The 16622-nt window shown below is 37.2% G+C and overlaps 1 protein-coding gene across 1 annotated transcript in view; it reads right to left on the bottom strand.

The window, feature by feature from the left end:
* LOC105203758 (probable G-protein coupled receptor Mth-like 1) overlaps positions 1-13966 on the bottom strand; it is a 153650-nt gene extending 139684 nt beyond the window's left edge. Inside the window, exons 1-3 of the mRNA XM_026131404.2 lie at positions 13449-13966; positions 11206-11478; positions 5715-5950 (exon numbers count right to left, since the gene is read on the bottom strand). Coding sequence (XP_025987189.1) covers positions 5715-5950; positions 11206-11478; positions 13449-13966 — 1027 coding nt within the window. The remainder of the gene's footprint in view (positions 1-5714; positions 5951-11205; positions 11479-13448) is intronic.
* Positions 13967-16622: the final 2656 nt, after the last annotated feature.

Genomic DNA, 16622 nt, shown 5'->3' with positions numbered 1-16622 from the left:
TTAATGGGTGGTATGGAGCAGAATGTTACAATATAATACTCCACAGAGCCTACGGCTTTAAGTACTTATCGAAAGTTGCAACCGGGCCTTATCAACTTCCGCCGGCATTTAATGAATTCTTTTCAAAGTTCAAATTTGCAACAAGTGCAACATAAATAGGTTTTGTAATTCGCACATCTCGCAGTTAATTCAATAACCTTTAATTGATTGAATAATATGATGAATTATGCAAAAGCAAGATTAAAGAATTTACATATTCATTCAAAATATATTTCGGCGAGAAAGACAAACTTTTAATCAAAGCTTAAATAATACATTGAAATCATCTATTTCAAAACTTTTATCTTTCAAATTATAGTTATCGTCTATTCGCTCATCACGTACCAACTTTCTTATAATTCGTTTATCGATTTAAGTAAACCTTTTAATTAAAGGTCAATGCCAGAATATCTGGATATAGCGTATTTTGAAATCTTGTAAGAATGAATTCCTCATGAGTTTACGTTGTTCTAAAAAAAAAAAAAAGATTCTTAGACGCTTATTAGACGTATATAAGGATTTTCTCTAGAATCTCTAAAGAAAATCCTTATATACGTCTAATAAGCGTCTGCTAGATATAAATAACTCTTCTGCGATGAGAGAAATTCTCTAAACATGACTGTGATGTGTCCCGTTGTTTCGGGAACAAAAGTTCGTGACTTTTCGTCGAGACGCGCGTTGGTTTTTGCTGTCATTAATCCCGGGAGATATCACGGCGACGGTTTCTTTCCTCGATTCACCGCTGGTCCGGAGATTATGGATACAGCTTCCTCACGCGCGAGAAAAAACGCGACGAGAGGGTTTCTGGAGTCACTCGGTGAGCGGAGAAATATAGACAATGTCAAGAGATTGAAAGATATAAGCGAGAAACAAGAAAAAAGATGCGATCGATCGGCTGACGAGTATTTTTGAGTCAAAGCAAGAACGGTTTTGTTAAAGTATCTAAACATTTAGTTGGATCTGGAAACTAATTCTGTTAGGCCATCAAAATAATTATGTTGGACTCTCAAACTAAATTGCTAGAGTGCCAAAATTTTTTGCAGCATTGCTCATTAAGTTTGAACATCCGTCGCAATTATTTTGATGATCCAATAAAATTATTTTCAGATCTGCATCCAACTAAATATTTAGATGCTAAATATTTAGATTAATCGTTCTTTCCGTGTATATATCTATATTGCCAATAATAGATTAATCAAATTAATTAACCGTTAAGACTTCTTTTGAGAATTGCGATAAAGCACGACATAGAATTCGCTATAATGCTGTTATGCGGTAATGTCGCTTCATTTAAATGGTTCTGCGTGAATGGCAGATTTCCCAAAAGCCGGAATTTCCTGCCAATCAAGTAAAATCCCCTTTCATATCCCGTCTCTCGAATCGGCGTATAACGTGGTATACAGCGTATACAGCGTCTCGAAAAGGCAACGAGGCTTTGATTTACTCTCTCGTCCCCCATTCAAGACGACGTTACGGCAGCGCGTTTTCTCCTTAAATGGGCGCCCAACGTCTGACAAGCGACATTAGAGTTCTCGGTCAAAGCCAAAGTCACATGGCGAGGGTCTCCATCCTTGATGTTTTCCTTGAGGAGACACTTTCTGCACCGCGAAAGATTGGAGGAAAAAGGAGGTTCGAGATAAATACTCCGAGAGATTCTCTTTTATGTCGTCTCTCTCTCTCTTTTTCTCGCTGTATAGATCGTCCCAATAATAAGAACAAACTGGATGATGCGCGTAATATGTGATCCCGTTGGGTAACCGGACTGATATGTTCGACGGATTCGATTAGAAAGGTGTTGTACGCTCGCATAGTTACGCTTATTATTTGAAGGTCGCGTTACATCGCATTTGCGATGCAATTCTATTTAAACATGTTCCATAAAACTACATCGTTCTCGATATCTTGACGAGAAGCGCGCTTCGCAAAATGTTCCACATAATATGTCGATTATTTGGAATGTTATTTAGTATCGTGGAATGTAATTTGATCGTACGGGCTTGCACGTTAAATATATCCACAATATCGGCGAAAAGTTGTAACAGCAAAATTGTGAACGTTATGAGAAATTTCAATTTAATTGTTAAATTTAAGATATGAGAGAGCTCGATAATATCGAATGCGATTTAAAGATGTACAGTAATTAAGATTCATAATTATACTCAAATTATTGTAACATTGATGTACGCACAGTAATTATAAATATTGATAAGAGAGAATAATATAGAATATTCCACATCCAGTGAAAAATTTAAACGATGGAATCGTTCTTTTAACTTAGTTTTTTTAAGTTGAAATGAAAATACCTTTGAGGAAAATAAAAATTTGATTTCAAGAAATGACGTTACTAGCTTTTTTAAGTAAATAAATTATTTGTTAAATTTAAACAAATAATTTTTAATTCGAAGAAAGTACTAACAAAAATATTGTGAAAAATATTTAGTTCTGATTAAAAAAATATATATTTCTTTCATTTAAAAAAAGATTTGCGTTATACGACCAAACTCTTTCTTTAATTCTAACAAAAGGAATAATCAAAAAATTTCTTCAAATATAAAAAAAACTTTTCTTCAACCATATAAAAATGCACAAATTTCTTTGATTCAAATTTTTTTTTAATTGAAATTTTTCTCCGGTCGCATATTTATCTTCATGACAGTGCTAAGACCAGTCGATACGTTCGCACCTGTACGTGTTTTATAGTATCATGAAATATTCTACCATTTCTTTATAATTTGTACATAATAACAGCCGCAATTTAATTCTTATGTTACATTTTATGTATCGGGCTTCGAATAGTATTCGATTATTCGTACCGAGCATAATTTATACGGGAGCATACACGAAATTTCTGAGCAACCCTCGTGCACGCGAAAATCCGATATTTTGAATTATTGAAATAGTAGACTGAAATAGTATATTGAAATAGTATCAGATTGTTTCGATGCTACACGAACACAAAAAAAAAAATCACGGGAAAAAAAAGGAACGAAAAAAAGTATGTGTAACTGAACGCGCGAAACATTTTGCATTTATCGCATATTTGCATCGCAGCGAACGCTACAAGCGTGAACGGCCCGTTCGCCGTGAACCTGCCGCGGTATTCAGCGTGCTTCAAAATTGCATCGTAGCGCATTCCGTGTTTCGATGATTTTCGATCGAAGGCCATCGGAGCGATGCACGCGTCGCCGCGAACACAACGGCGAGCGGTTTCTCGCGTGCTTTCCGCGAGACAATAAGCGCGAGAGGGGAGGATAGAGGAGGGGGGACGTTGTTTCGCAATAAAAAGTATCCAGCTTACCGTTATCGCCGCTGGAATTCCTACCTTTATACGCGACGTGACTTCGCGTATCGCGATACATTCGCTACATTCGCGTCGCCGTAATGGGATACGCAATGCGTGCGTCTGAGAATTAGAAATGCCTGAGCACGCAAGAACTTTAAAGGAGGAGGACACCGATTTCCCGGTAGATCTTCTCGCGACGTAACAACAAAAACGCGTTATTGATTCGATCGATTCTGGCGTGGAAATTGTTGACGTGTCCATTCCTACGGCGAGCAATCCAATTAATGAATCAACGACTGAAAGAATGTCGACATCGATGACTCGATATAAATCTAATGTTACGTTATTTCAAATAATTGTTACACGCTATTCATTTTAATTCGTTGTTCTCGAGTGATCTCTGCGTGAATGTAGGAGTTTTTACATTGTCAAATTATTGGATCGCTGCGCATGAAGAGTCGGATTTCTCGAGAGGATAACATTCACAGGATTTATAAGAAATAGTTGAAAATCGTAGCTGATACGATTAAATATGTCATCAAATAATATCTCGTCAGAAGAGCACTCGCACGGTGCGCTGCACGAGGTATCGCGCTCTTTGAGTCGAGAAAAAGAGAAAAAGCGAGAATATCGACGAAAGAGATTGTGGGTCAGCAATACTCGCCGCTACGTTCCACTTTCTCCTTTCTTTGGTTTTCGTAGACGGAAGGTCCACGACCTCATAACCGGTTTCAGTTATGACTATTATTTCGACGGAAATTGTAAAAGCTTCCGTTTCTGTTTGATACAACCGCGGTAGAGCGCCCATTCCAAAAATAATATTATGAGAAATCCACGAAACTAATACTTCGGTCGAAAGTAAATAGAGCACGAGGGGATAACGTGGCACCAATTTTTATTTTGCTGAACAATTTTGTTAATAATCGATATTTTATTATTGAAATTTATCTAACGTTAAATAACATCTTGTTTTTTTTTTCAAAGTTCTTATTAAATTAATACTTCCAAAGTCTGTTAAACATGTTCTCATTTTTCAAATGTATGTAGTACAACGAAAAGACACGGATGAAAGACACGAGCGACAATGATCTCCGGCCTACAGCTACACGGTCAGCGGTGCCAATTTGTAAGAACGAATGGTTAAACGCAGATCACGATAGGAAAAACATCCCGGTGCCCTGGTGGAATCTGCGTAATCGATTCTTCATGCAAATGAGAGCCGCTGCGCGCCATTACAACGCGGAGAAGCCGGACTCGCACGGGTGTACGCACTAATCGATTCTCGCGATCGGAACGAGACGAGAGAAGCGGAGCTTTGCGAGGGATTACTACGATTATCCGAATAATTACCCCTTGAGCTTCGGGGACGGGGCGGCAAATAAAGCCAGCCCTGATCGTCGACCAAATTCGTATTCCATCTGCGCGTTCGGTTATACTGGCTGACGTTTGTATGGATAATCAACATCGTGTCGCGTTCCTTCGTAAGTCGAAAGCTCTATCAGTCAATATTAACCGATCAATAAGTAAAAAAACAATTAATAAGTACAATTGAGCGAAACAATAACAGTGCATTACGTTAAAAAAAAAAAAAAAATCCAAGCAGATTGCTTTTTATACTCAGATTTTCAATTCTGCGCAATCATTATTCTTCTCGTTACTTTTTGATGTGTCAACGCTCATTCAACGCGAAGATCCGGTTAGTTTTCAATTTCGTTTAATCCGAGTCGCGTCGCTTCCGATTCATACCAATGGACGTTAATAACAGAAGCGAAATGGCTGATCGCCACGCTCCGATAAATAGTGAATTGTTCGTTTTTTCCGTTTATGTGACTATTAGATATAGTTTATTGTGGAGAATTCCAGCAATGTTCCGGATGCCCGCGTTATCTTCTGGAAAATCGCGAATGGCAGACAGATGGAATTGAGAGGAAAGAGAGAGACACAAAGCATATAAAAACAGAACTTATGAGAAGAAAATTGTAATAATATCGACAGATTCAGATTTTCGTGTTAAAGACGCGGAAACGATCTATAACAAATACGTTTATTACAACGCGACGGATGATATAATTAAGGGACGTAGAAAAAAAATTACAAGTTCTAAATGTTAATTTTAAATATTAGTTTTATATAATTTATCTAAAAAATAATGTAACACGCAAAGCCACAAAATAAATTTGCACTCTTGATACACTTGCATATCGAAGAGAAATAGATAACGCTAAAGGTACGTCTCTGCAGTATTCATCATTTTGCCACACCCGCGGTATCGAAGACCTATCGTGAAATTACCGTAAATATATCGCTTTCTGAGAGCGAGAGAGAGAGAGAGCCCTCTCGAGAGGCAAGAAGCGGCGGTGAAAAAATTAACAAGGCATTAATAAAGACTCACCGAGCGCCTTGCAGTTTGCACCATGAAGGGAATCCCCGGCAAGCTGAATGATGGCCATAAGAATATCGCCCATCATCAGGCAGGCGACATGATGAGTCTGGCAACGCCAGTGCAGCACGTGATGAGATGCAGGTAGTAAGCAACCGGCCGCCAGGGTGGCGGCCAGGAAAACAGCGCTAATGATGAAGCCCACGGGATAAAGGGTGAATCTGATGTCCGTCGCTTTCACCGCAGGTCTGAAAAAATTCCAGCAGATTAGGGCACTACTTTGGGCGCCAGTCCTTATCTAAATCTCTTTGCGACGTAAAAAGCACAAAAATCTAAAAACTCATTCATCTAAAAGTCACATAAAACGTAATGAGTCGATTATGTGATCGACGAAAGATAGAAAAGTATCCTGTTTTAATTCCTTTTTCTTTTTGGTTTTAAATCTTTAATATTTATTCACAGAATCACATCATACAATTAATATATTAAATTATTATAATAGATATATTAGACTGGATCAATAAGATTTACGTGAATAAAAAGAAATATATATCAGTCTTTTAATTTGAGTTACTACGATATTGTGTTTAATAAAATACAAAACACATTAATGGAAGGCCTAAATAAACACGTAATTTATATCTGCAACAATAACGTCAAATTTCAAATCCAAACAATGTACAATTTATTAATATCATGTGACGGCAATAACGCAAAACAAATAGCGTAAAAAGAAATAATAGTAATTTGCCATTGCGTAGACGTACGTACTTTTATCATAAAAATTTCTCTTTTCTCTATTTCAACAGTTTAAATCCTTTTTTTTTACATGGTAGCGAAAAAGAAGGTTAGCATACATTTAACATGCAAATTCCAATGTCGGTCCTGTCGATATTTTCCACTACGGACAAAAAGTCGCGAAAGAAAAAGACGAAATATGGCGCTATTTCTCGTTATTTCTCGCGCTGGGCGGATTAATTAAATTCAGGCAGTTTTATCGGCGTCACATCGGCAATTGACCGATTGGCTTACTGCCAACAGTGGGCAGTGAGCCAGATATTCGATCGATTATAACGGAAATAATACCGCGTTATCGGCAATCGTTACGTCCGTTTTTAATTAAGATTCCTGGAAGATTTGGGCGAAACAGTTTTTCATTACGACTAATGGTATCACGATGCGACCGCATTCAGGACAGACGGATTTCCGTTTTCAAAATCGTTTACGGTTTTAAATCGCCTCGATCTTACACACACACACACGTACCTAGTGCGAGTGAAAGTCACAGGGAAAGCAATTCCAAGATCTCCAGAGATTTGACTCAGTGTTTACTGAAAACTTTTACTAGGATTAAAGTCTACATGCGTCACAAATGTTATTTAATTCTTGAACGGCACATTATCCGTTTCACGGAAACGACTGGGTGTGGCATATCCAATTCAACTTTGATTGCTCTTACAACTTTTATAAATATGAATATACAGTATTAAATTTTTTTCAATCAAATACCCAGATATTAAGGGATATCACAGATGTATATATCTTTATTAATAGAGGCACAAAAAGAAAAATATTTTGTTGGAAAAATTAAGATGAAAGGCTACTTTTTAAGTAATATTTCTAAGACTAGAAACTTTGAATTTAAAAAAAGAAAATACGCTACAGTCGTATCTTTCCGTTAAAAATAATTTACATTTATTTAATTTGTTTTAAAAGGAATATATAATAACTATGTTATAGTTGTGACAGTAAACTAGAAACTTTGAATTTAAAGAAAAATATTATGCTAATTATACCTTTCCAAAACAAACGGTACATTTGATATGGCATATTCAACGAACTTTGGATCGTTATTATTGGAAGATTATTCACTCATTAATGCTAAAAAAAATGATATCTTGAAAGGGATGGAGAAATTTCAACGGTGGGATATTGAGTAAATTTCAAATATTATTTGTGGACGTCAATCATCAAATGTTATTTATGGAATCAATATACCATATCTCACACACATACACACCCAAATCTACACTTGATTTTAATAATTTTATTATAACAAATTATTGTTATTATTCCAAACAAGAACTCACAGTAACAGAAATTTTTATTAACTAACTAATACGCGACTTACATTTATTCCTTTAAGTTGGGGAATACAAAATTGAGATGAAATACTCGGAAATTTACTTACTCCTTCTTGAAATAGTTTTTCTCTCTTTATTGCTTATTTAATACTTGTTTATGGTAACGTAAATAAAACTTTGGGAAGAGTACTTATGTTATACAAGAGGTATTTTGCGCGATTGTTTCCATTTCCATTGTTTCTTTCACTATAAGTATATAAACGGAACGCGATGCTAAGTTGCCTCTTGTGCCAACAAGCCTCAGTCTCACTTTAATTGTTGAACGTTGATTTGTACGCAATTTGAGTTATTTTTCCATCATTTTTATGTCCCAATTAAAACAATAGCGTTATACAATTTAAAACAATTTATAAAAATTTGATAAAAATTAAATTTTTTATTTATCAGATTCATACATATTGTTAAAATAATAAATTTCGATATCCATGAAAGTTAAAAATAGCTATTGCAAAAAATAGACAATAGGTGTTTACGATAATAGAATAAAATCACGGAGCTAAAGCTTTTTTTTCTTTTTAAAAAAATTGTGAAAATTGCGCTTTGTTTCCAACTTGTAAAATAACAATAATAATTTTTGCTTTGAAATCCGTTCGATTATATCGCGTTCCAAGTGCAACACGTGTATTTAACACACGTATCGTCAAAGATTGATTTTATCCAATTTTGAGGAAAGTTGCGATAACTCGTCGACTCTATCCGCGAAGCATTCACGATGGAAAAAAAAAAAAAAAATCCATCGTGTTTCGACCACGTTTTGTTCCATTGATTGCCGTTCGCTGAAGTAGTTGGCGAGTAAATTTTTCACGGGAAACAAAATACTGTGCGTCAGCCGACCCCGTATGCACACGTACAGAGCGCAAATATTGTAGAATACGAACGGAGTAACTTTCTACAAAATCGATCCTGCATTGGGCGCAAATGCGCGGCGGTAATCGCATTTTCGACGTTACTTTACGCACCTAGCGGCGATTAAACTTTTGCCATAAATTTTCCCGGCAATTTTCGTTAAACACCGCGCCGGCGACACTTTGAATCCGGGAGATAAACACGGTTCATTGGTACACTATCCCCAGTAGCGACACATCCTAGCCGGGAGTTCTCGCTGTATATGTAACTACGTAACACTACATGACACTGTGCCGTCTGTACCGAAACTCTCGGATCTTACTATCATGCCAGCGATGTCCTGCCTGTCTGCCCGTCAATCCATCACGGCTCGTCCTTAACGGGACGCACGTGTCTCGGCGAATGAGATCTTCTAACCGTATCTTACGTTACGTGACGTACATCTGCCGTAAATCACCTGACGTTTAGCACGTTGGATTGTTAATGCGAAAACGTCTGCGTGTCGCCATGGCTTTTGACAACACGTTTGCATAAAGACCCGTGACAATTTCCCGTTTCTTTTTATAAGGAGAAAAATTCTAGACGATATCTTGAAGATCTATCAAAGAAATAAATGTCTTTTTACGCAGCGAAGATGTAGAAGCGTCCGCATTTCTCATATATCCTCGAGTTAGATTCAATTATCGCAGAATTAGCTCTTAAAACGTATGTCGGAACTTTAGAAAGGAATGATCAGAACTGCTTCGATTATAATGAAATTCTGAGAAAAAGCGGGACGAGGAAATACAACTCTCACGCAGATACGACAATGTCATTTATCTTACGCAACATTCTCGAGTAGAGGCGTTTACATCGCTCATCGCTCTGGTGCGTGGAAACGCGGTGTGGCTAGTTGTGAGAACGTTTTAATGGAATGCCGGTGACGTGAGATCTCGGACACACGCGACCTAGAAAATACATGGGGCGAGGAGCAATGAAAGTGAGGCGGCCCGGAACATTTTCCCCCGACGTACACGTCCCGAGGAACGACGTAGAAACGGCACCCGTTTATCCCCTCGCTCACAGGCAGCCACCTAATGCCGAACGCACAATTAAGTCGTGCGATAAATTCAGATCGGAGCAGGCGATACTTAACGGGGCAAAAAGTCGGATCGTGCTCGGAGTGCCTTAAAGTGGGTCGGACGACTTGACCGCCGGAACCGGCCGCGAGTCGACTTCATTCTTCATTACGCGGGACGAATGAACGATGATCGAGCGAATAAGAAGAACAGAGGATTGGCTTTGCATAATTGAGGGATCGATATTCAACTTCCTGCGATTTACGCGTGCGCCTGATATCGAGTTATCAGTCGTATATAACGGCACGCTTATGGAATATATTAAATTAATAGCGCGACGTATTAGGGGAAAAAAAATTAATATGCTTATTGCTAATTAAAAAAAAAAAAGAATCTACTTCAGTATACTGAGAGACAAAATTTCTTTAATAAAAAAAAATTTTCTTAAACTCATATTTTGATGCATTTATTTGTTTTGTTTAAGTAAAAATATTTATTTTTAAGTGAATAGACATATTACCTTAAGTATATAATTTTTATATTTCTTTTTACATTTAAATAATGGTTTTATAAATAAAATAATAACATTATTGAACTTAATTAAATTGTTTCCCTAAAAATTAAAGAATCTGATTATCTCAAATATAAAAATTGTCTAACGATAAAAATTATTTCGTCATTTTATTTACATAAATATTTCAATTAAATAAAAATTTTTAACTGCAAGTAAATAAGCTACCGAGTAAATAATTTTTTTGTGTTAAGTAAAATTTTTTTGTTACAAGATATCTTTTTCTCTCACAATCAGTGTAATTTTGTCAATTTACATTTTTATTAGATCTATGAGAAAGCAAAATAATATGCTAATTTTGTTAAATTCAGACAGGATCGATATATTTACACGTAAATGAATAATAATAAAATAATTAAATCATGTTGCAACATTAAATGCTAACAGTACTTTCGAAAGCTGAGATATTAAGAGTAAAGATTAATGAAAGATAAGGATTCTTCAACTACCTAAAGCTTCTACCTGTTTGAATGTTCCTTTTATCCCTGTACAAGTTTTATTTCAGATAACGTGGCGATTGCCAGGCAGCAACGTGATGTTATCTTTAACGGCGCCGAGGAATTTTTCTCGTTTTTATCGTTTGTAAATTAGCTTTTGTAACGTGGCATACGGAGTTGCGAGTTTGCTCTCCGTACCAAAGATCCGGGTTCAAATTCATACAGAGCGGAGTGTAACTTAAGATCGATTTTTAATCGATTTTAGAAACGATTGCCACCTCTCGGAAGATAAAAGCAAATCACCGAGAGTAACTTTGCCCAGGAAAATCTCTTCTGCTAAGCCGTTCGGAGCCGGCGTTAAACTGCAGGTCCCATACATCTACGGATATGCAGAAGAGATCGTCTACGCGCTAGGGCACGCGAGAAAGATCTTAATTTCGCACTGACCTTTGCGGTGCGTGCTCCGGACAGGCGAACACCTTGGAGATCTGGTTGAGCTCCTTAATCCTCTCGACGCAGAACTGGCCGCTAGGTAAAACGACTCCGTTCACCTCCAGGCTGCCGTCGGGCTGCAGCGCAGCGTCCATCGCGTTTCCAACAATCGTGAAATTGTCGGATTTTGGACAGGTTGGAAATCCGGTCACGATCTCGATGGCGGACGACGTATTTGGTAGCAGGGGTGGTGCGTCCACATTCTCTTTTATAAATACGCAAGTATTTCTGCAAACACAAAGAGAGAATTTGTTACGAAGCCGCTTGTTAAAATACAAAACGGTAGAGGCCATAATTGTGGCCAACCGTAAAATTGTTTTTCGCATTGCATCCAAGGGTTTCTTTCATGTTCCGCAGACCAAAATATTATGTTTAATAATTAAAAAAATATTAATAGTACTATAAAAGAGCCGCGTTTTGATCCTTTTAAAAGAACCTGATTTTTTTGCGATACACGATTTAATTATAAAACTAGTATGACATTACCAAGTGATTCATATATTTTGTTGCACACGCTAAAATTCGTTGGGAAACTGACCGGGGCGCGGCGCAGGATCAACATTCTCGAATAAAAACTGAATGAGTTTCGTAAGCGTCAAGGTCGTCCTACGTGCATTTAACGCGTTTTACTGAACCGACATCCGATAAATAAACAAGTAGCTACCCAATGATCGAGTCGAAGGCTTACGAAATCCATTACTGTTTCGTCGGAAAGGTAACTCATCAGTTAAAGCATTTACTACATAACGCGTCTGGATAAGAGACTAAAAAGTTATTGACCAGTAGATAAGAAACTATTTTCGATATTACACAGTTAGTGACACGGAATACTTATATGTTACGCTTCAGCTTGAATTTGTTTTTAGAGTAAAATAATTTAAGTAATTATTCGATATCGATTTGGCAAATCCACTTCTATTTATGCGGTTAGTCAGTTTTATAAGTATCGAATTTTATGTTTTGTACTGTAGGTCGATTTCATTTATTATTTTACAATTAGAAAATTGTATGTCGAATTTTGTTCGGGTTAATTGATAATTAGATATTTCGTTTGGCTTTTGAATTCTTAGACGATGTTTAGATTGATTTTGAAATTCTTATAACTTTTAAAAATAAGAAAAATTGATGTTGGTTAAAAATATCTGGTAGTTTATTTAGAAAAAGTATAGTAATGTGGCGCCCGATTACATTTCATTCAATAATTTTATTAATAATCAATATTTCATATTGAAACTTAAATGACTATATTCAAATGTTCAATAGAGTCAAAGTTATGAAATATTTTATTACTTGGAACGTGATTTATAAAAACGACATTACGTAATGAATGAAAAAAAAAAAAACAATCCCAAAAATAACAAATTGATTTTGTTTAAAGGACACTGTATTTGATTACAAAATTATATATTTTTTTATTTTCTATCGTTTAAAATTTTTGTGTATTCAGAAACATTAGAGATATTATTTTATCCTCGCTTTACATTAAACAACAAAGATAACGATGTCTCTAATATTTCTCAACACAGCCTTCTTTCTTCGATAAATAAAGTGACAGATCTTTATCGAAGAAATATTTCGATAAAAATTTTTCAGAAGTAGCCATAAAAGTAAAATGCTATGCTATTGAATAATTCTGTTTATAGATGAATAAAAAGTTAAACAAACAAAAAACAAAATAAACAAAAAACACTCGAGTGTACATACGCATTGTCCACGATATTTACATTCCCTTATGTTTTCTGCTTCAAATGAAAACAACACGATAAATACTAATAAAAATTCCGATCTATTCGTTGGAAATATTTGTATAATTTTAAACGATCATCGTTAACGTGTCTAGATAGTTTCTAATTCACAGCGACAACTTTATATTGGAGGATAAGTGCACAGAATTCTTAATAACTTTAATAATAATTTTTGTTATTAACATTGTTTAAATTAAAGCATTTGTGTTTGATGGACCAGAGGAACAATAAAGAAGGAACGTCCGGTCACATTAATCGTTGCAATGCATTTTTTAATAAAAATTACTTTTTTCTCAACGCGGAGGTATCTAAGAACAAAAGAAAGAACAGTTCGAAGTTTGAACATGGGTGCCCCTAACCTAACCTAACCTAACAACCTTCGTGTCACTTGGTTCCGCAAGGTCGGCCAGCGAAGTCAGTTACGCATGAAGAAACCTGTTGTAAGAGGCTTACCCGTGTTCATGGAAACTGGCGTGCTCGCCACAGCACCGTCGCACTCGCGGTTTCATGGACGGGGCGGGATGATCGCCCGCCAATTTCTTCGGCATGCACACGAGCAGGGCATTCGAATCGGCGCAATAGTGGCTGGGCGGGAAGGAGTCGGTGTTGCTGATCTCGAGCACCGCACTCCCGTTGTCGAGCAGAATGAACGGGTTAGCCTTCCGGTAAGGCACGTGCGTCAGCTCGGAACGGTCGTCGCATACCGGGCGCCGCTCCTCGACGACGTTCCATTCGTCGGGCAGTACCACGTCGAGTGTCTGATGCGTTAGCGAGAAGATCAAGGGCTGCCACTCGTCCGACGTTGGCTCGCAGCGCGGTAACGTGCCGCTGTTCACGTCGTTGTCCAGTTCCTCGCCGTATCGGCAACACTTGAGGATCGTCAGCTTCGACTTGGCCAGGCCGCTCGGCTCCGAGACGACGACCGTCGTCGCGATTGCCGCGACGAGCGCGAGCGCGAACGCTCCTCTCATGGCTCTTCCCGGTCTCGAAGATCTGCGCGGCTGGTGCGTTCTCGCTAGTCGTCTCCCGTCTCGTCTTTCAACTTCACGCAGAAGACTCGGAATCTTCACTGGCCACGGTGGGACAGCGGAACGTTCCCCGATCGTTCGAAATCGCGCGAATACACCGGCGCACTCGGACCGATCAGATCGTCGTCATCTCGCGACGCGAACCGAAGCGACGAACTCGAAGGGCAGTGAATCGAAATCCTAGTAATATAGGCTAGTAGTAATATATCGCGTCGTCGAATTACGATTGCGTGATCGCAAGAGAAAACGAGTCGTCCAGCGCAGCGCGCTTCGCTCAGGGCGCTCGTCGAACGTGACCCTCCCGCTCGGAGGCTTCGGCGTTACTGAAGCTGACTGAGGCGGCCGACCACGCGGCAGTCGCGGCACGCGGACTCGGCTCGCCGATCCACCGACGGCAGCGTGACTCCGGTGTGCGCGCGCAGCCGCGCGCCACGCTCCCGCCCTTATTCAACCACCACCGCGCGCGCGCGCGCTTCCTCCTTTCCTCGGCGGCGACCTTCACTCGCGTCGCGCCGAGCAAGGGGGCGAGAATTCGCGACCACGTGCCTGCTCCCCGCCGCCACCACCACCACCGCCACCACCGCCACCACCACCACCGCCGCCGCCACCGGAAGTGCAACGGTAACGCGCGTCACGCGCTATCCCGTTTGCGGCGCGGCGTGGCGCAACGGCCGAGTTGTGTTATAAGCGAACGTCGCACGCGAATCGAGGGAAGAGGGGAAGCTAGTTGAACCTTGCATTGACTTTGTCGAAATCCCTTTAGCGCGAGATAAAACGATAAATCTGGTTTATCGAATGTCTATCGATTTTTATCGAGGGGAAGACTGACCGCTTGAAAGTCCAAGCGATACGCGGCTTAGCGATACGCATGATTATATTTTCCTCGTTTATAAATAGTTCGCTAAAGATATTTTACAAGCACACGACATTCCTGAAATACATATGTGAATATTAAATTATTAAAAATGAAAATATTATTGCTATGAATAATCCGAGAATATTATTTAATATTTTTTAATACGGAAACATTTATGTTATATATTCACTTTACGTAATATTTTTGATATGTTATTTTAATATTTGTGAAATATAAAATTATATTAATAATAAATGTTTAAATTCTATTTTTTGTGTGGTACATTTTATATATTCTATTTTTCGCATAAACTTTATTTCGCTTTAATAAAAAACACATTTACAGTGTAATATATTTAATATTATTCAATATTATATTAATTAAAATATTATATTTAACATTTTAAGAATATACCTAGAATATTCCTTAATATTAAATAATATTACGCGCGTTTGTAGGATATCAAAACTATATATTATTTATCTTCAATAAATGATCTATAATAAAGCGTTGTCAATATGAAATTTGAAATATTCAGGACCGGCATTTCAGATATTACGATTTTTGTAAGTGCAACATAACGATTAATAACCTAGAATCAATAAAAATTCGTTAACAGTACAACAATAGTACGAGGATGTAGTACCGCTTAATATTCAATATTAATACATATAGTTTTTTTAGAAATTAAAATAACAATTTGTGAGCGAATAGACAAATAACATAAAAGTAATGTAGTTTTATAACATAAAGTCTAAAGTAAATGTATAAGATATATTATTAATGTTAAATTTACTGAAGAAATATATTTCCAATTATATATGTCGAGATGTTACATTTTTGTGTTAACTTTTTATATAATATTTACATAATTTTACTTTCTAACATATTCTTGTGTTAAATTAATTTGAATTTCAATGGACCACTTGGGACATACGATAAATCAAATTCAACACAAATTTTCCAACTACACGGAAAAAAATGACTTAGAAGTGGTAACTAAATATCAGTAGCTAGTTCGATATTTTCTATCAGTGCTAACAATTGACTATTAAAGATAAAATATATTTGCTGCGAAATACAGTTTTATTAGCTAAAATAACATGTGTGTTTTAACACGTGTAGCTAAAAAAGTGGCAGCTATTCCAATATCTTAGTCCCGGACTACAATTAATGTTGCAAGCCTTAAATCGTAAAAATTGACCATGGTCGATTATTTTCCTCATATTCAACTATGATTGGTCAATTTCTTACGGCTTAAGGCTTACTACACCTGTTGTAGTCCGGGACTTAGGAGCGTGAAAATATATACGCATTTGCTAAACATTATTTGATTCTAGCAGCGAATATTTCTTGCTGTAACTGCTAATTTTAATAACTAATAAATTTAGCTTTGGCAGCAACGATATTAGCTGTCCCTATTTTAAAGACACATCTTAGTTGCTACAACTAAATTTTAGCTTTGTTGGCTAATTTTTTCTCTGCGTGTATATATAGAAAAACGGTTTCATTTTTCAACTAAATTATTTACTTTTATTGGAAGGGTCTTTTTTTGATATGTACATCACTAATATGCATATCACTGATACGTTTGCCATTCATAACACGTCATACAAAAAAATAAATTCTTAATTCACGTATATTTTTATTCTTGAATGCTATTTGTTTTTATGTAAGTATGAAATGCTCTCTTCAATTAAGAATTCATTTTTTTGTGTGATAGAATAACTAATTTGTAAAAAC

Source organism: Solenopsis invicta, chromosome 1 (genome assembly GCF_016802725.1).
Source record: "Solenopsis invicta isolate M01_SB chromosome 1, UNIL_Sinv_3.0, whole genome shotgun sequence".
In the NCBI taxonomy this organism is placed as follows: domain Eukaryota; kingdom Metazoa; phylum Arthropoda; class Insecta; order Hymenoptera; family Formicidae; genus Solenopsis; species Solenopsis invicta.
This window is presented reverse-complemented; position numbering and strand designations above follow the sequence as displayed.